Source organism: Lissotriton helveticus, chromosome 2_1 (genome assembly GCF_964261635.1).
Source record: "Lissotriton helveticus chromosome 2_1, aLisHel1.1, whole genome shotgun sequence".
Lineage (NCBI taxonomy): Eukaryota > Metazoa > Chordata > Amphibia > Caudata > Salamandridae > Lissotriton > Lissotriton helveticus.
Window position 1 is genome coordinate 367,564,927 of NC_136059.1, and position 19,966 is coordinate 367,584,892.

The following is a 19,966-nucleotide window of genomic DNA, read 5'->3' on the forward strand; positions in this document are numbered from 1 at the left end:
ACTTTTAAAGCAGCATTTGTTTGTTTGGACTAAGAGTGGAGCCCACACCCCAGGAAGAGAAATGTAAAGTTCTAGAGAAATCCTATCAGGGCCTGTCTTCTTGTCGCAAGGCAGCCACTATACTGCTTCAGTCACTTCGTCCAGCAAGAAATAAATATTCTAGACTCCATGAGGCAGAGAACCAGCCCCAAAGGGGGACCCTTGATCTGCACCTTCATTTATTCCTGGAAAATGTCTTATCCAAATATTAGCAGAGATATAGGAAGAAGGGGAACCCTACTCTTTTTGTTCAAAAATATCAGATGATTAACCACACCCCAAAATAGGGTACTATTTAAGAGGTAGCTAGTTTGTAGAGGCTGGCCCCACACATCTTCTCTCAGATGATATTTCCAATGTTTGATCACTATTCTGGTTGTTATCAGGATTTATTTAAATACACTTGAATTATACTACATCTATATTCTTTTTCTTGTTTACATTTATTTTTGACATACTTGGATTGTAGGATTGTAGTCGCTTTCTGGACGTTAGACTTTGGATTCCTGCATCGCGGTATTTTGTGGACCTGAGCCGCCCTTCCTGGGACATCAATTGTGTGCGTGCTTGAACCAGCAGGAGACCGGGACTGCGAGGCCCACCAGGCAGTGCGTTCTCACATCGCGCACACCTGCCGCCTCTTTCCGTGTCTCCTCCCCTTTGCTGTTCCTGTCACCTGGCCTATTCAAATACGACTCGCGGCCCCCGCTCCGCGGGTGCCGATCGTAGTCGCTTTCTGGACGTTAGACTTTGGATTCCTGCATCGCGGTATTTTGTGGACCTGAGCCGCCCTTCCTGGGACATCAATTGTGTGCGTGCTTCAACCAGCAGGAGACCGGGACTGCGAGGCCCACCAGGCAGTGCGTTCTCACATCGCGCACACCTGCCGCCTCTTCCCGTGTCTCCACCCTATCAGCCTAAGTTCTGTATTTTAGGAGGATCCACTGCGCGTTAGCGGGACGCGTGTGCGGGACGCAGCTCGGGACGAAGCCCGGACAAAGGGCGGACAGTCTTAGACAGTCCGAGACTGGCTGCGACTGGACTGGGCCGAACACTCTGTCCCTGCTAAGATCGAGGCAGTTTCCTGTAGTAAGACTATATTGCCCTACCTTACTAAATGTTATAGAGGATTATTGTTGTATCCTCCTTTTTTTCCAGTTTGAGTACTGTACATTCTGTGTTAAAAACACCTAACATATTTTGAGCGTCTATCTGCAATTGTTTAGCATGCCGAAAAAAATAGTTCCAACCACGTCCAATACGATGGATAACTATATGGTTCAGGTGGTAACGAAAATAAATAGTGAGAGGCGACAGTCATTAGGATTAAGTCAATCTCCAGTTCTCCCTCCCCTGAGCCCATCTCCATCACCCTTATTGGTAGACACATCACTGCAAGCTACTAGTAGTGACGCTCTAGAGACCGATCCTTATGATAGTGGCAAGTATGATCGAAGTGCACCCCTAGCGCTTGATCCAGAAATTGACCTCGTAACTGACCCGGAAAGAGATGTTGATTCTGACCCTGAAACACATGTCCATGTTATAGAAGGAGATCTTTCATCCCCAGAGCAGGAAACTAGGGCAGTCAGAACATGAAGAAAGACCCAGCCCAAGCGTGGCGGGTTACGGTCAGGGTTGAGGAGGAAAAGGGCTTCACCGCCATGGAAAGCTAAGGATAAGAGTATGGATGTTGGGGAGGACAGTGCAAAGCATATTAAGCACATTGTAGATGATGAGCTATTTCATAGGATAGCTGATATGATTGAGTGTCAAATCAAAGCTATTATTAAACCAATGGTGGCCAAAATTGATAAGCTCACTGCTGAGGTGAAAAAATTGGGTGGGATTCAGAATAGGGTTGAGGGGGAGGTTGGCAACATAGTAACTCTAGTTTCAAACCTAGTAGGTACAACTGGGGAGAATGATGTGAGTGTGGCAGAGCCAGGGAGGAGTATGACAGCAACTATCCCCCTTGGTCAGGTACCAGTAAATGCAGATAACCACCCAGTAGCGAGAGAGGACGCTTTGCTAATAACAACTGTACCATCTGTACCATGTCAGGAGATAGATTCTCCCCAATTTATAGTAGAAGCTTCACCTGTTGGTACTGGCAAATGTTCCACCCCTGGTAGTTGGGCAGTTAGAATCCCCAACATCTCTCTCTAGTAAGGCGCTACAGTGGTTGTCAGGCAACATGCAGATGGCTCCAGGAGGGAAACAGCAGTTAGCAGGTGAGATTAAGACGGCTTGAAGGGTAGCCTGGATAGGGAACAGACCGAAAAAGTTCAAAGGAGACTGTGTAGTGGTGAAATTTTCCAATTCGGCTGTGCTCCCTAACGTTTTGTCAAATATATTCCCCCCTCAACGCAGGAGTGGTACTGTTGTTCCCCTCACTCTAAAATCTTTCTATGGTGAGCAGCAAAATGTGACTTATCTTAAGACTCCAGGGTCAAGGTGGGACATCACGACGAATAGATGGGGTGGGGGTGTGGGTGCTCCAGCCAATGAATGGGGGATTAGCCTAGGAAACAGATTTGGGAGCCTGTCAGGCTTAAATGACTGCGACTGACTTAAGAGGGATTGCAATACGGCATGTATTACCTTAACTGAGGATTGTGGAATGGGTGACATCGTAGCTCTGAGCACTGTCCTCACAAGTGACATCTCCATGCCCCAGACCAACACATTGGGCGGATGTAATATCTTAGTGGATTTGGAAGGGACAAATGGCCCAAATCAATTATTTGATTGTATTGCTGATGACACAGCAAAAAATAAAATCGATTTAAACCTGGAGGCATTAGATACTAGTCTATGCGGGGGTACACTACCCAAAGAGGGCAGGGTTAGCGTTGACCCTCGCATTATATCTGACAGTATTAGTCCTCCCGCCCAATCCGTTTTGGTGTCATGGAACGTGGCAGGGCTGAGAAATAAGGTAACATCCTTGGACTGGCTAGCCTTTCTGGATAATAAGGATATAATCCTCCTTCAGGAAACATGGCAGGTAACCCCAGATTTTATGCAAGGATATTTAAATTTCTACACTCCAGCCATCCCTAGCTTACGGGGGAGACCGAAGGGAGGTTTGTTGACATGGGTCAAGCAGGATAGTAGATATTCTGTTACTCAGTTGGTCACAAACAGCCCAGATATTTTGCTAATCAAACTCAAAAGCTTAGATTATAAGGACCTCTTTGTTTTTAATAATTATTCCAGGGGGCTCCCAGGTGGTAAACCCACCGAAGCAGTTGATCAGTTAGATACTCTCCTCGAGCGCTATTGCACACAAGGCAACATTATTGTTGCAGGAGATTTTAATTGTTGCTTTGAACCCCTAGACAGCAATGATATGGACCTCACAGTGGAAGAGGACTACATCTGGAAGATCCCTCAGCTGACAATACCATCCATTAAAAAATGGTCAGAGGCAGCACTACAACTTAAAGTCCTATGTGTGGAGCACGGGTTACGTGCCACTAATGGAAGAATGGGTTCTGACAAACAGGGCGCCTCTACCTTTAACAACGGTACTTCTCATAGCCGCATAGACTATATTCTTACAAATAAGGAGAACTGGTCTAGTATAGATGATATGCGGATAGAGGAACGGGTAGAGAGTGATCATGACCCATTAATTTTGTCATTTAGGTTATTTGATTTACCCAAATGTGAGGGCTTGTGTGACTGTGTCTCGATAGCCCTCTCAAACAACCACAGACGAATAAGATGGGCTAACTGTGTAATGAATGAGGAAGGTGTTGCTGCCATGAGGGACTTGACTGTCCAGGCTATAGTGGAATTAAGGAACAATTCCACTGTGGAGGCAGTCGTATCAAATTTAGTCGGATCCACGACAGTCTTTTTAATCAGTTAAGATCTTTCTTCGTCAAAAAGGTGACTAAAAAACAGAGTAGGCCAGTGAGGAAGGAGGATCAATGGTATGGCAAATCCTGTAGGGTTGCATAGAGGGCCCTATCAGATGCAGTAAAAACCAAAGATATAGCTAAGATCAAGACTGCCGGAGGAGGAGCCAAGACGTCGACCAAGATGGCCGCATAGGCGCCCGGCTCCGCCGCTCGCCCTCTCCCTCCCTAACATCCTGGCATCTATCCTGCGCTAAACCCCCATCCCCTTGCTGCTGAGACGGAGCGGTGCCCAGCCACGAAATTCCGAGCTCGCGCTCGCCCCGGATGACTGAGAAAGGTCGACGCAAGGGCTGTGGCCTGAATCGATTGTACTCCGGGGCCTCCAGTGGCTGCGCTGCCGGTGGTGAGACGTACTGCGGCGGTAGTGGCTGGGCAACAAAGTCCGGTGAACTCCGGCGGGAGTTGCGGCTCGCTCGATTTTGCTGGCGGCCGCAGGCGTGGGAGAGTTGGGCTGCCCCGAGGAGACCTGGCTCTCGGTGTGATTGGCAGTCTCCAGTGTCGTGGCTCTGACTCCCTCCCTCTCCACGGTTGCTTGGATGTTTGGGGCGCTGAAGTGCGTACTGTCCTGCATGGCTCCAGTATAACTTGCAATGTCTACTGCTGAGGGGTAATGCGACCCGGAGCGCACGATAGGATGTGTACCCTCCAGTCTGGGGGGCCCTCGGGGGTGAGGAGTGTGACAACCACTGAAGGCGGAGAGAGGGACTGTACCCCGAGGGACGTTCTCCTGGCTATTGAGGACTGTTGTACCTCCCTGTGCCATTGACTGCTGGCCGTCCCTGACTCCCGGGTGATTGTTGCCTCGGATATAGTGCCGGACGCCGTGGAGGAGACAGGGATGGGCTGTTTGGACGGCTGTGTTCCATTGGTAGTGGTTGAAGACTATCGGAGGTACTGTGGACTGCACCCTGAGGACAGTGCGTACATCGGCCATGTTTGCACGGAGGACGGCTCCTTTGTTTCCCTGATTAAACTGATCGCTGCTGACCATCAGAGCCAGATACTTCTTGTGTCTGATTGCGAACGCTGGAATATGGTAGTCGTTACAGTGGGGCTGTCCGTTCAGACTACTGGCGTGGCTTATGGGGGGCAGTTATGGCCACCTGACTTGTTTGCCTGTGGAACCGGGGAGCTGGGGACGGTTTTTATTCGTGCTCGAACTGGCCAAGGATGAGCGGGGCAGGATGACTCTACTACGTTGGTGATTCCGGTGTTGAAGCGGGACCTGATCTGATATTGCAACAGTGGGGGGGGCGTGTTGAATAAGGTTGAAATGGCTGCTTTCTTTTGGGAGGGTTTACATTCTCTTCTGTGATTAATGGGTCGGAGAGGGGGCGGGCACAAGGGGCGGACGCGAGGGCTCCTCCTCCACTCTCTCTATAGTCTGGGGTTTTTCTTTGTTAGGGCGACAGGCATGCCTATGGGGGGGGGGGGGGTGGCCGTAGCCTTCTGCTGGTATGCGGGGTGGGGGGATGGGGTTTTGTTTTCTTCTTTATTTCTATGGCCTTCTTCTTTTTGTTTTTCCTTTTTCTCCTTTTCTTCTCTATTGTGTACCTTTGCTTAGTTGGGGGTTTGAGTTTAGTCCGATCTGGGAGGTTTTTGCAACGCGCGCTGCTTGTTTTTACATTGATTGTCGTCCCCTCGAGGGGAGCGCTGGGTTGATGCGCGTTTCATATATGCTTACATCTCTTGCTTTTCGTGTCCTTGAATTACCTCCCTATCTTTTCCTGTTGAATGCTTTCATCCTGTTACATAATCTGCTTCAATTTAGATCTTGCTAGATTGTATGTTCTTAAGATCCTCATTCCCTTATTATAAAATGGAATCCTCTCACATCCGGTTGTTTCACAGACGCACTTTGATGTAAATCCTAATTTTATGGAGTGCTAAACCCTAGGACTGATAGATACTGTGCTGTGCTCATTTGGTTTGTATGATTGCTCCTTATTGCCGGCCCTAAGGGTTGTAATCATTTGTCTGTGCTTTCTAACGTGATATGTCTGTGGTTTTCCAAATAAAATATATACAAAAAAAAAAAAAAAAGACTGCCCGAGTCATGTATAAACAAACGCAATTTAAGGCAAAAAGTGACTGGGACAATGACTACTGGAGGGAGCTCCTGAGTGCTAGTAAAGAAAGATCTATGTGCTCCTTTTGGGACATGGTCAAATGGGGTAGGGGGATTAAAAGGGGTGAACCTACTAATTATGTTTCACCAAATGCTTGGGTCTCTCACTATGCGTCCCAGTTTACCGCCGTGGAAGAGGAGGGAGAAGAGCATGAGGCTCTTCTGAAAGCAATTGAGGGCTCAAATCACCTCTCCTTTACCAGAGCCGATATTATTAGAACTCTGAACAATATCCCAAAAGCAAGGGCACCAGGCCTGGACTCCGTTCCAGCAGACCTCTTTATGCATGATAAGGATCTTTGGGCCTCTTACATCCACTTGTTAGCTAATGGCATTGCGATGGGCTCACCAATACCAGAGTCCTGGAAGGGTGCCGAGATCATCCCAATCTTTAAAAAGGGGGAGTGCTCGGACCCAGGAAACTATAGGCCAATTAGCCTTATAGCTTGTATACAAAAGGTAGTGGCAAGGCTCCTACTGCAGCGTATTCAGGGCTGGATAGAGGAAAATGATATTTTGTCGCCCCTACAGGCAGGGTTCCGTAGCCATACCAGCATGATTGACCAAGTTTTTAGATTTGTTTTATTATATTGGCGTGTAGTGTTACTGGAGGGGGTATGCTCTTTGCAGCATTCGTTGATCTTAAATCAGCGTTTGATTTGGTGCCTCCTACTAAGCTGTGGGCAGCCTTACAAGAACAGGGTATCCCATTGGATATCCTGTCACTCCTAATCAGACTGCATGAAGATAATTTTGCTCGGGTCCGCTGGAACCAACAGGGAAGCGTAACCGATAAATTCCCTATCGCAAGGGGGGTACGCCAAGGGTGTGTACTTGCCCCTACACTCTTTTCACTATACATCAACAGGGTGATCAGCTATTTTGAACAGCAACCAACCGATGCCCCCAAGTTGGATGGTAGGCTGATCCCCCTGTTGATGTTTGCTGACGACACGTTACTAATTTCGAAGACACAGCAGGGCCTTCAAAAGGCCGTTGGAGTCTTTGAAGCTTTCTGTAATGACCATTGTCTTGTCATTAATACATCTAAGACAAAGTTCATGGTCTTACATAAAAACAAACACGGCAGAGGGAAGGTGGTTATGAGTGTGGTTCAATTGGAGCAGACCCAAGTATTTAATTATCTGGGCATAACCTTATCATCCAAATTAGATTTGAAACAGCACACCAACCAGCTGGTTACAAAGCACGCACAATTGACAGGAGCACTCACTAAGGAATTCTATCTATCTCATACTAGGCCAATTACCCCGGTTTTAAAGATTTATGATGCCAAAGTTGGAGCAGCAGTTCTTTATGGGGCGGAACTGTGGGGGCTTAGTAACTTAAAAATGTTGTCGTGCGCAAAACAAATTTTTGCGCAACATTACAGGTCTACCGGCTTCCACTCCATTGATCCCTCTCCATTATGATCTAGGGTCACATGGTCTCGAGGATATGGCCAGATATAGATCGGTTGCCTACTGGAGGAGATTATGGGTCACCCCAGAACTCTCCCAGTACGCACGGGCCTTCCTCGATGTGAGAGACTCAGATAAGGCCCATAAAATATCATGGATGAGGGAGGTTAAAGCAATATACAAGGCCATGGGATTATCCCCATTGTGGGATGACCCAGTAGGGAATCCTTTTCCATCTAGAAAAATATTTCGAGACCTATACTGGAACATGCTTGAGGCAAAGAGATATGGCCGCTGTATTGTACCATCCTTTACGGCAGATTTCCTACAACTTAAGCACTCTCCGGCCCTTGAGGCTTATTGGGACTGGATTACCATCCCAGGGGACAGGAAGAAATATCACCAGATTAGGGTGGGGACACTACCACTAAATGCTCTCACTGCAAAATGGCGTGGGGGACAAGGTTCGGCCTGTCCCTTTTGTCCCGATCAGCGGGAAGGCATTGGGCACATTCTCTTTGCCTGCCCAGAATACAAGGTGCCTAGGAGATCTTGGTTAAAACCTATTTGTGTCCAGTTAGGTGTCAAAACGCGTTGCAAAGCTGTCAGGATCTTACGAACTGATAACTCCCAAGCCGTAGTTATAGCTATAGCTAAATTTCTCCACTGGATGTGGATAATTCGGGCCTGTAAAATGAGCCTACAGTAATCTTGGCCCATCTTATTTGAGACTGTAAAAAGTACTTAGTGAGCAATGTATTTAGCGATGAATAAGGTTCTTTTTAACATAACTCATTTAATGATTGTAATCTATGGGTTTTATGTTTGGCGGTAGGCCAATAATAACTGTCAATCGAGGGTAGAAGTAATGAACTGTGGATTTTACTAGCTGTCAATGAAGGGCAATGTTAAAAAATTTAAATTGTAAAAGTTTTCTTGAAAATGGCTAAGGTTGTAACTGTCTTTTATGATTGAAAAAAATCAAAATAAAGACTTTTGAATTTGAATTTGGATTTGTATATATATTATTTGAATGTCATAAATTTGGTTTATGACTCGACAAATGTTCTCGTTGGAGAGAGAGCAAGACACCAAGCCTTTTCATTTGTTCCTCAACTTTTAATATAGTATTTACAAGTTTTGAGTGACAGTTTAAACATCTACATTCAGACTGTTGTTCATTTACAAATCTTACACAGGTGTTCCACAGATCAATAGAAATGCCATTTATTTTGTTGTCAATGTTGTCACATGTTACATATGCAATTGACAGAGCTGTAGTCTTCAAACCTACTTCGTATAGAAATTATAGAACAAACGATTATAAAAATGTGGTTAGGTGTTGGGTTGGAATTTGGTCTCGAGGTTCCCTGCGTGGAACCCGGTATGTGGGTGGGATTTGGGAATCGCGGAAACGGCAGTTGCTGCGGAACTGGAGAAGGAATAAAGCTGGTTATCATCTTCCACAACCTACTTACTCCTTTACAGTGGCGACGATCTGGAGCGGGGCAGTGAAGGAAACTGGCAGGTGCACGAGTGTCTGCGATCACTGTTGTGAACTTCTTCCACCTCTGTGACTACCCTGTAACGGAGTCACTTATCGGAACCTGGATGTGCAGAAGCAGGGCACTGCCATCTCCATCGGCAGCTGCATCCCCACACAGCCCTTGAGGTAATTGAGGCTGTTGAGGAGGGGCAGAGAGTCAGCATGCGGCATACAGCATCAGCTCCGTGAGTCTGAGACCTTCGGGACGTAGCGCATGTCATTGAGCTGCACTGTGCATGTCCGGGTACAAGCCCTATTTACCATAGGAAACACACGCATCGTGTGCATTGAATGTGTGGTAATCTTGGGTGAGTAAAAATCATCCGTTTTATCCTTTTGCCGGCATTCTCACCGGTGACAGGCACACCTTTATAATGTACATCGTGGTTTTCTTGCAATTAAGGGAGCAAAGGAAACTTTACTTGGAATTTGCCTGCAATTGTGTGCGGTTTTTACGGCAACAAGGAACATTAATTTGATTACTCATAATTTTTAGAAAACATTAAAAACATATATACAAAGTGTACCTTTGTTATATTTTGGCAAACTGCCTGCACAGTTTTGCAACAAACTTACTACCCTACCAAATGTCTCATGGAGAGGATTGTTGCACCAGTACCCTTTTTACAAGCTCCTGGCACTCCCTCATTGACCTGGCAACAATGGAAATAAACCTTTGAGGCTTGCAGGCAATTGATGGTTATACTTTCACCTATAATAAGAAAAAGGTTCTTCTGGTGTATAATTTGGGCACTGAAGTTCGGAACATTCTGAAAACCGTGCCACTGGAAATTGTAAGTGTATTTACATCGGGTGGTGAAAACAGGGGTTCTTCAACAGCGATTGATGAGTATGCCTCCATTATTAGTACCCTATACAAGCATTTTAATCCTAAGAGAAACACTATTCTTGAACACCACGAGTTTCTTCAACGAAACTTCCAGGTGAATCTATTGACAACTTTGTCACCAGCTTCAGAATGCTGGCTGTTACATGCAACGAAAGAGAGTTCCGGGATGAAATTATTAGGGACCAATTAATATAAACAACTAATAATAGGAAAGTTCAAGAGAATCCTTTATCTACTGATGACCCTGTTTTAGAATCAGCATTAAAGCTAGCAAGGAGTATTGAACATTCACAAGTCTGCATGAAGAAATGAATGAGGGTACTAAACCTGTGGAGGTGAGACATTTGAACACCAGACCCAGCCCCAGGCAAGTTGTCAAAGGAACCAACACAAGTCTTTCGCTTAGTTGCAATGACCAATCATCTAAACCCAAGAACGGAAAGACAGAAAAGTGTGAGAACTCATGTTTCCATTGTGGTAGCAAATCCCATCTGGGTAATGCCAGATTCTGCTCAGCATTAACTCAAACCTGCTTCAAGTGTGGAAAAAGGCCATTTTGCATGTGTGTGCAGAGCTAGCATTAGTCAGCGATCTGCTCTTTCACAGTCGATAAAGAACACTGAGGCAGGTTTCTGCGTTTCCGAAGAAGAGAATAACGAGATTCTAATGTTGTCGTCAACAGACCTGGAGGATAATGCAGCGGTAAAGATATCATACATGGCTGGTTTACGCAAAATAAAGCCTCCAACTTGCACGATCTCAGTGAACAAGAGAGATCTAAAAGTCTTAGCAGATTCTGGTTCTCCCTTCCCTTTGCTGAACGAAAAGTATTTTAGCGAGTTTAAGAACACTGTTGTGCATGAGTCTTGTATTCACTTTTTGCTTACAGAGGCTAGAGGCTAGAGGTTGTAGGGAGATGTGATGCAAATTTGCAATTTGATGGCAAACATGCTGTGGGACCTGTATACATTGTTAAGGATGGTGTGACTTTGTTGGAGTGGGATGAACAGGATGCGTTAGGGATTATTTTAGACCCCAATCACCCTGACATGGTACTGTCGAAACAGAATATGGACAATATGTTGAGTGGTCACCCATTAAGTAATTCTGAGAATTCCTGTATAGGTATTCAAATCGGAACTGAAGAATTGGCCAAACATTACCCTGAAATTTTCTGTGAACGGTTGGGGAAACTCAGGGGGTTTTCAACACCGCATAATATTGAAACACAACTCAAAGGCTGTAGCTCACCAGGTGCGCAAGGTACCACTAAACCTACTGGGTGAATTAAAAATGGAGCTAGACAAACTGTATTCTACTTATATAATAGAACCCATTGAAGGTTCAGAGTGGTTGGCACCCTTAGTTCTGGCGCGTAAAGTGGACAAGTCGAGGAGACTTTGTATGGATCTCAGGGACCTAAATTCTAATATCTGGGTAGATCATCAACCGTTGCCCAACATAAATGAGATGCTATTGACTTTGGGCAATGTCAGGTACTTTACCTCTTTTGATGTAGCTTCAAAGTACCACCAGATTGAATTAAGTAGAGATTCCAGGCACCTGACGTCATTTGTTATGCCTGAAGGGGCATTTCGGTATATCTAAATACCCTTTGGGTTGGCGTCAGCATCTGATGTATTTTAGCAGTTGATTATTAAGCTTTTCAAAGACGTCAAGGGTGTCATGTTCTTCTAAGACGACATCCTGGTTTTTGGTGAATCTATGGGAGAACATGACGGCAGGGTGAGGAGAGTCCTGGACATCATCAAGGGCAGTGGGTTGACCCTTAAAAAGGAGAAATGTAAGTTTGCTCAAGAAGGTGTTGATTATTTGGGTCATCATGTATCAAGGAAGGTAACTGAGCCCAAGGTAAAAATGCTTGATGTCATTCAACAATGTGCACCTAACCCAAAAAATAAGGATCAGCTCCATTCATTTATAGGGCTGGTGGAGTATTATTCCAAATTTGTTAGGAATATTTCTGACAAAACTAGTGGGTTACACAGTCTCCTGAAGAAAAACATGAAGTATGTATGGGATGATGATTGTGACAGGGATTTTGAATCCATCAAAATGGAAATTGTAAACGCTGGTCCACTCAAAAGGTTTGATATTAATGATTCATGTATCATAACTACTGACGCTAGCAATGTCGGTCTGGGGCAATACTTATGCAGGTTAGGGCTGATGGGAAGGAAGAGACTATTGCATTCACATCCAGGATGTTATGAGGCACAGAATCATCTTACTACACAATAAAGAAAGAATCATGTGGTCATGTGGTGGGGTGTTCAGTACATCAACAATTCATAAACCTTTGTTGGATCTGTTTACCACCAAGAGTGGGGGTAGACCATCCCCGCGTATTGCCAAATGGCAAGATAGACTACAAGAATATCAGTATAGGTTGGAGTATGTGCTGGTGCAAAAAACTATGTTGCTGATTGCCTCTCAAGGTTGCCTTTGGATGGCAACAATGTGGATCAAGAGGATGCAGATGCGTTGGAAATTGTATGTGTGGTGAGCTCGATCAGTAACACCACAATTGGAGTGTTGTCTGAGCAAGAATGTTTGGATGCTGTATTAAGTGATGAAACCCTTCAGGAAGTGAAGAAGTGCATGGTGAACAGTAACCCTGCAGTTAGAAATACCCCTGAAGTATTAGTTCCTTTCAGTAGAATAGAAACTGAGTTGTCCATTGAGGGGAGCATTCTGTGCAGGAGTGGGCAACTAGTTCCCCCGGAGTGTCTTCAGGAGAGAGTTTTGGTTCTATCACATGAAGGGCATTTTGGAATCCAGGCCATGAAAAGAAGGATAAGGGAAGATTTCTGGTGGCCTGGTGTCGACAGGGCGATTTAACATTACGTTGGTAATTGTTGTATGTGTGTCCTCTATTACAATGACTGTGCTCAGGAGACTTGGGAAAATTGGCCTTCAATGGAGCGCTCTACACTAGACGTCGAGTTTTCTGTCTGATAGAACTCAGACTATCAACCTAGGCCCTTTCCGCTCTAAGACTACAAGATTGACTAAGGGAGTACCTCAGGGTTCCTGTCTCAGACCCACCTTATTTAACAATTATGTTACTCCCTTAACGGGATTACTGAGGAATTTAGGATTTGTCCCAATATCTTATGCTGACGATACTCAGCTCCTATTTTCCTTTAATAAAAACAATCCCAATGTCCAGTCTACATTTTCGGAGGGAACGACGGCCATCGCTGGCTGGATGAGGGATAACTTCCTTCAATTTAATGCAGGGAAAACTGAGGTAATGTTATGCGGAGATGCACTGGCTAGGTGGTCCCCAAGGTGGTGGCCTGAGGAATTGGGCACGTCTTCGACTCCCAAATTGGTGGTTAAAAATCTGGGAGTCCGATCAGAAATTGACAATGAAGAAGCACGCCACATCTACTGTTGGCGCTTGCTTCCTTGTGTTAAGTCTTCTTCGAAGAGTATATCCCTTCTTACCTTTAACCACTCGAAAAACTCCTATCCAGGCACTGGTGCTAGGCCGCCTCGACTACTGCATTGCTCTGCTGATCTCAGCTAATGAAGCCTCCTTAAATAGATTGCAAGTAGTCAATAACACTGTGGCTTGTTTGGTCTCCAATGCCCCCCCGAATGGCCTCCCTCCCCATTCTGCATCAACCGCATTGGCTTCAGATGCAGAAGCGGATCAGATTTAAGATATGCTGTACGGTCCTTAAATATTTAAATGGCCCAGCTACCTAGCGGTCAAATTTACCAAACACCTGCCACCTAGGTCCCTTCGATCAGGGACCAAATATTTACTTCTTACTCCACGCTATAAAAAATCTCACCTAGGTGGTAAAGCTTTCTCCCACCTAGCCCCTTCTTATTGGATCCAACTTCCCATCCACTTGTGACAATGCCCAGATCATTTACAGTTTAGAAGACTTTTAAAAACATCACTGTTCTAATTTGCTCCTTTTCTGTGGTTGGCGGTAGCAACTCTATAGCGCGGAGATATTCCTGGCGGGGTGATGCCGGCATGTTATAAATCAATACATTTCAAATATCAAGTCACAGTGACTTGTCCATCTCAGGTCAACCCCATTGTGGTACAAAACTCGCCATGGAGTAAGGTGGTGTTTGATGTAGCTGGTCCTTTTGATGTCGGGGGCTGAACACCCAAATATGCATTGGTCTTGATAGATTATATGTCAAAATGGGCAGAGGTAAAATTTGTGGACAGTATAAACTTGGATATCATCATTAGATTCTTCAAGGAGATATTTTCTAGGGAAGGCTTTCTCGAGGAATTGATAACTGACAATGGGACCCAATTAACATCTAGAATAATGCAGAATTGTCTGGACAATTCTGGCATAAAGCAGATTTTAACTTCTATCTATCATCGTCGTAGCAACGGTCTTGTTGAAAGGGTAAATCGATGCATCAAAGACCAATTGCAACTTGCACTGGAAAGAGGCAATGAATGACATGTTGTGGGCCAAAAGAACTACCCCCCATATAAGTACAGGAATGTCCCCTTTTACCTAGTTAAGGGGAAGGATTGCGGGTCCAAACTCAATAAAGAATGTATAGAAAGGAAAACAATTGATGCTGCAAGGTTGGCTAAAGTGGCGGATGTGAGAGCTGCGGTACAGGAGAGGTATGATTCCACGGATGAACAACATCGGGTTCTGTCGGTTCAGCTGGGTGATTGGGTGAGAGTTAAAAGACCGGGTTTGTTTGCAAAGGTTGGTCACGTTTTTCTGCACCCATTTGGGTTAAGAAGGTGAGGGGTAATGTTGTGCTACTTGAGAATGGGAAAACATGGAACAAGTGTTTCATTTCTGTTGCACCCAAATCAAAGGCAGAATATGTTGGGAGGAAGATGGGTGTGAATGTTGATTCAGCTCAGTCTCATGTTGATTCTTCCCAGGGCCATAGATGTGCTGTGGATGGAGTTGTGGCACATCCTTCAAGATTTACGCTGCCCTCGGGGGAGCTCTTCGTTGGGTATTTCTGTTAGAGCATCTGTCAGAGCCAGGACATGTCCTGCAAAGTTTATAGATTATGAAATGTTTTGATTCACATTGCCTTGTTTTTACATTCTGGTTAATGTTCTTGTTTCACCATGTTTTCTTCCTTACATTGTTTTTATCATATTCTTTCCCCTGCTGAATTCTCTTGTTCTCATCACATGCCTTTCTATTATGTAATTTTGTTTTGTGGTGTATTTTGTCAGTAGGAAGGGGGATGTGTTGGGTTTGAATGTGGTCTCGAGGTTCCCTGTGTAGAACTCGGAATGTGAGTAGGAGAGGGGATTCGGGGAAGCAGCAGTTGCTGCCGGACGGTGGAAGAAATAAAGCTGGTTATCCCTTTCCAACGCCTACTGACTCCCTTACATTAAAAGCAATTTTCATTCCTTCCAGTCAACAACTTAACAAATACCTTAAGTGACCTATTGATTACATGTGCTTGATATTTCAATGGAACCTATATAACTAATGAATAACTAAACAACAATTATTCTTCTAACTTTTATTTCAGGGGCAGGTTGATGGTGAGGCGATATTTGTAAGTATTGATCAATATCTTACTTTGATAATGTTTCTAAACCTGCAAAATCTCATAGCAGTATGTGTGTAACGTATTATATATGTGTAAGATATGGTTAGTGTTTTGGTGATACTTGCTCTCTAATTCCACACACCTATACATCCACAAAAAATGCCTAAATCACACTAATGTCTCTTGTGCCAGGGTTCTCTAGGCTGTTTTAGATACAAATGTTCATGAGCTTTGTTTTCTGTGATGTCAACATCGAGGCTTGCAATGATTGTCACAGATTCACTCATCACCCCTCACTAACACATACCATAATTTAGGATAAAGTAGGAGGAAGTAGGGGATCATGTTTATGCTGTTAAAGAGAAACAGAAAATTACAGAAGTGAGGTGGTCAATAGATGAGAGGGGTTAGTTTTTATAACTTAGACAGGCAGAATCGATGAGTTTTCAGTTGGATACAGAAGTTTGTTTTATGGAGGAGAGGTATGAGGGTTTGTGAGACACACATGCACACATGCATTTTTCAACAATAGTGTGGTCTCATTCTGCCATGCATGTGCAGCTGATGTGCTCTATGTATAGCCTATGTGGACAAGAAGGCCCTGAAAGTGAGAGGAATTGGGAATGAGCCATGTGTCTGTGATGAAAAGTGTAGCAGAGAGTATGTTTGCCAACCATCTGTGTCTTTCTCTTTGTCTAAAATAGGAAGTAGTCATTGGAGATTTAAAACCCAATTTGATCCACCGTGTTAGTGTGGGAGCCTATAGCAGGACTGGGAAAGGACGAGCCAGTGCACCCAGAGAAATAACAACTTCATCCCAAGGTAATTTATTGATAATAAGAGCTAAGCAGGTAGGGGGAGTTGTACTAGAATTTTGTATGCACTCTTCTATATAATGACATTTAGGTAAAGAGCAATTAAGGGAAACTGTGGAAATAGTAATCATGATACAACTTTAAAGGTATCATGATCTGAGAAGCATATGCATGTCTGTCTCTCCATTGTTTGCAATCCTGCCAGTGGTTAATTTGTTAAGGAGTGCTGGTGTTTGAAGACCTGCTCAGAAGCCGGTGACCGGTGCAATCAAATGTTGGCACACCGAACACCAAGGCTGGTAGTCTTTAGTCCACTACCAGACACTCTTTACACCTCTTTCTCGCTCTTGCAGGCTTGTGATAGTTTTGCTGTCTTTCCCTTCCTCCGTCTTTCTGATCTGTGTGTTTTTCCCTCTCTTGCACTTGGTAAACATATGATGCAGGAAATAAGTGACAGTCTCCAAAAATAAGTACTGTGGCCCCCACTGGCAACCACTTGCTTAAATTAGGCATTGATTCCTGCTTTCTCGCTGCTCCCTGTCTAGACACATGTTTTAGAATTCTTCCTGGTTCGCATTAAAAGTTACAGGTTAATGTGGGTGATATTTAACTTTGGAAACAACTATCGTTACTCTATTCTCGTCCTCTTATTTCTTTTTCTTCTCTTCTTCTCCTCTCCCTATACCCCTCAAAATACAAACTTTAACTTGCTACAGATGTAAGCTACTACAATTTAGATTATATACTTGTTCTATAATTCTATTCTTTTATTTTCCTTTTTACCTCCAAGTACATACCCAATATTACATTGGTTTTGTTAACTTTTGTTTAAATAGATAGATATATTTAGGGGCTTATATGCATGCACCTTGGGCAACCGGTACATCATAAGCCCCTTAGTATGTACCATTATTGCCATAACAATTCAACAAAGCTTGTTCAAACTTAGAAAACAATGGGTGATATATACCGGTACCTAAACACTTTCTGAACAAGGCACAACGGCAATTAGGTTCACCCATTATTAAACAAATGTATTTAAACATAGTTACAGTTTAGCTTTTAATGTTAGTCTTAGAACCTGAAAAAAATAGAAAGGGAGGTCTCCTCACATATCCAATGACGGGACGAGGAGAAAGAAGAAACAGGAAATCAGAACAGTCCCTACTATTGCCTATAAGACAAGGATACAATTATCCACAACTATACTACCATAGCTCAAGAGATCTTTGCATTTATATCCACTCCAGACATTAATACATAATAAGCCAACAATAAAATCAGAGTTATACACAATTTATTTTAAAATATACAAAGACAAATATAAAATACAGTACCACAGTGCAAAAAAGTGTAAAAAACAGAATGTTTACGGTTTTTGTCTACACCCTACCAATGGGTCAATGGTGCACACACAATTCATACATGAACAGATAATTTAAAAAAGCAAATCGCTATTAAAAACAAGTTGTCGACGCAGCGTTTCGGTTTCTATGATGACACCTTCATCAGGACAGGGTTCTATACAGTAAAGAAACACAATATTAACAACAATAATTATCTTAAAAAAACAACATTATCTCCATCTCTTTTTAAAAAAAATTTTTCAGTTTTTTTACACACATTTGACAGTTGATTAACGTATTAAAGGAAGGCATTGTGTCATGGGGAAAATTATTTTGCATGGGGTAACAGGGTACATGGGAAAGTGGCAGCGTGATCTCTTGAGCTAAGCATAACAAAAAGCATTATATGCTTCCAGGTGACATGTTTCTAAGTTAACAATACACCCAGGGATAGTCCAAGACTATTTCAGTTTATAATATTTCTAAATATAGACACTTTTGTACTTACTCTAACAGGGCGTACTCTTTTGAAATGAGAGACGTCTTCCTCTTTTATTAATTTGAGGTAGCAGTCCTTAGTACATCATAGGACTTCAGGTACACAAATAGTGATGGACGGGTAAAGTGTCTTTTCGTGTCTGAAACAATAAACACCATCCTCAGCCACGGCTCATACTCCGGACTGATCCCTAAAATTACTGGGTAAGCATTATATAATGGTAAAGGCGAATGAGTAAACTCCGACTCTCCCAATTGTAATCCAAATTGATATGGTCCTTATTCTATATTTTTTAAGGAATCATATACAAAGGTCCCTCATATCGGTGGCTCCTTTTTCCTCAACGACCAGGAATATCCAGTGTATAGCAAAGGTAATTGACTGACCCTGGAGCACTAGTTTTTTTTTAAAAAAAGAACTATTATTCTTTAGACTCTCACATTTACAACAGTATGAGCATATAGGATGGTGTTTATTGTTTCAGACACGAAAAGACACTTTACCCGTCCATCACTATTTGTGTACCTGAAGTCCTATGATGTACTAAGGACTGCTACCTCAAATTAATAAAAGAGGAAGACGTCTCTCATTTCAAAAGAGTACGCCCTGTTAGAGTAAGTACAAAAGTGTCTATATTTAGAAATATTATAAACTGAAATAGTCTTGGACTATCCCTGGGTGTATTGTTAACTTAGAAACATGTCACCTGGAAGCATATAATGCTTTTTGTTATGCTTAGCTCAAGAGATCACGCTGCCACTTTCCCATGTACCCTGTTACCCCATGCAAAATAATTTTCCCCATGACACAATGCCTTCCTTTAATACGTTAATCAACTGTCAAATGTGTGTAAAAAAACTGAAAAATTTTTTTTAAAAAGAGATGGAGATAATGTTGTTTTTTTAAGATAATTATTGTTGTTAATATTGTGTTTCTTTACTGTATAGAACCCTGTCCTGATGAAGGTGTCATCATAGAAACCGAAACGCTGCGTCGACAACTTGTTTTTAATAGCGATTTGCTTTTTTAAATTATCTGTTCATGTATGAATTGTGTGTGCACCATTGACCCATTGGTAGGGTGTAGACAAAAACCGTAAACATTCTGTTTTTTACACTTTTTTGCACTGTGGTACTGTATTTTATATTTGTCTTTGTATATTTTAAAATAAATTGTGTATAACTCTGATTTTATTGTTGGCTTATTATGTATTAATGTCTGGAGTGGATATAAATGCAAAGATCTCTTGAGCTATGGTAGTATAGTTGTGGATAATTGTATCCTTGTCTTATAGGCAATAGTAGGGACTGTTCTGATTTCCTGAGTCTTAGAACCTGTACATTTTGTATTCACAAGGTAATTTGCAGAAAAATAAAGTACGTTATTTTATTCCCAAGTGTAGATGGCTATCATCTAGCTCGCACCAGAGATGGGGAGGCTTATTAAAATGTATGCACGCACTCTCTGTGATGAAATTATAGATATAGTCACACAACTGTTTCATTTTTTTGTTAAGTGGTGATTAATGTTTTTTTCTAAGTGTAGGAATTTTCTGATACTCCATGTCAACATGATTATTGAGCTGCAAAGTCTCATAATAATTATAATTCTGTATTTACATGTAACATGTGGTAAAGTATACTTATCAATTAATGTTTCTGGTAATTGAATGGCAACACGCAAAAAATCATATTTAAAAATCGAGTTTAAATTCACCCAAGAGGATTTCAGAGACTGGGTCTTTAAATGCCCAAAACCTTCCTCTAGAACAGAGGTCTTCAAACTTTTGGATGCCGAGACCCCCCTGTCAACATTTTCAAGCGTAAGGGCCCCCTCCTGCCAA

At 43.1% G+C, this 19,966-nt stretch overlaps 1 protein-coding gene across 1 annotated transcript in view; it reads left to right on the forward strand.

The window, feature by feature from the left end:
* EGFLAM (EGF like, fibronectin type III and laminin G domains) overlaps positions 1–19,966 on the forward strand; it is an 812,243-nt gene that overhangs the window by 277,860 nt on the left and 514,417 nt on the right. The window contains exons 4-5 of the mRNA XM_078674979.1: positions 15,443–15,469; positions 16,168–16,285. Coding sequence (XP_078531105.1) covers positions 15,443–15,469; positions 16,168–16,285 — 145 coding nt within the window. The remainder of the gene's footprint in view (positions 1–15,442; positions 15,470–16,167; positions 16,286–19,966) is intronic.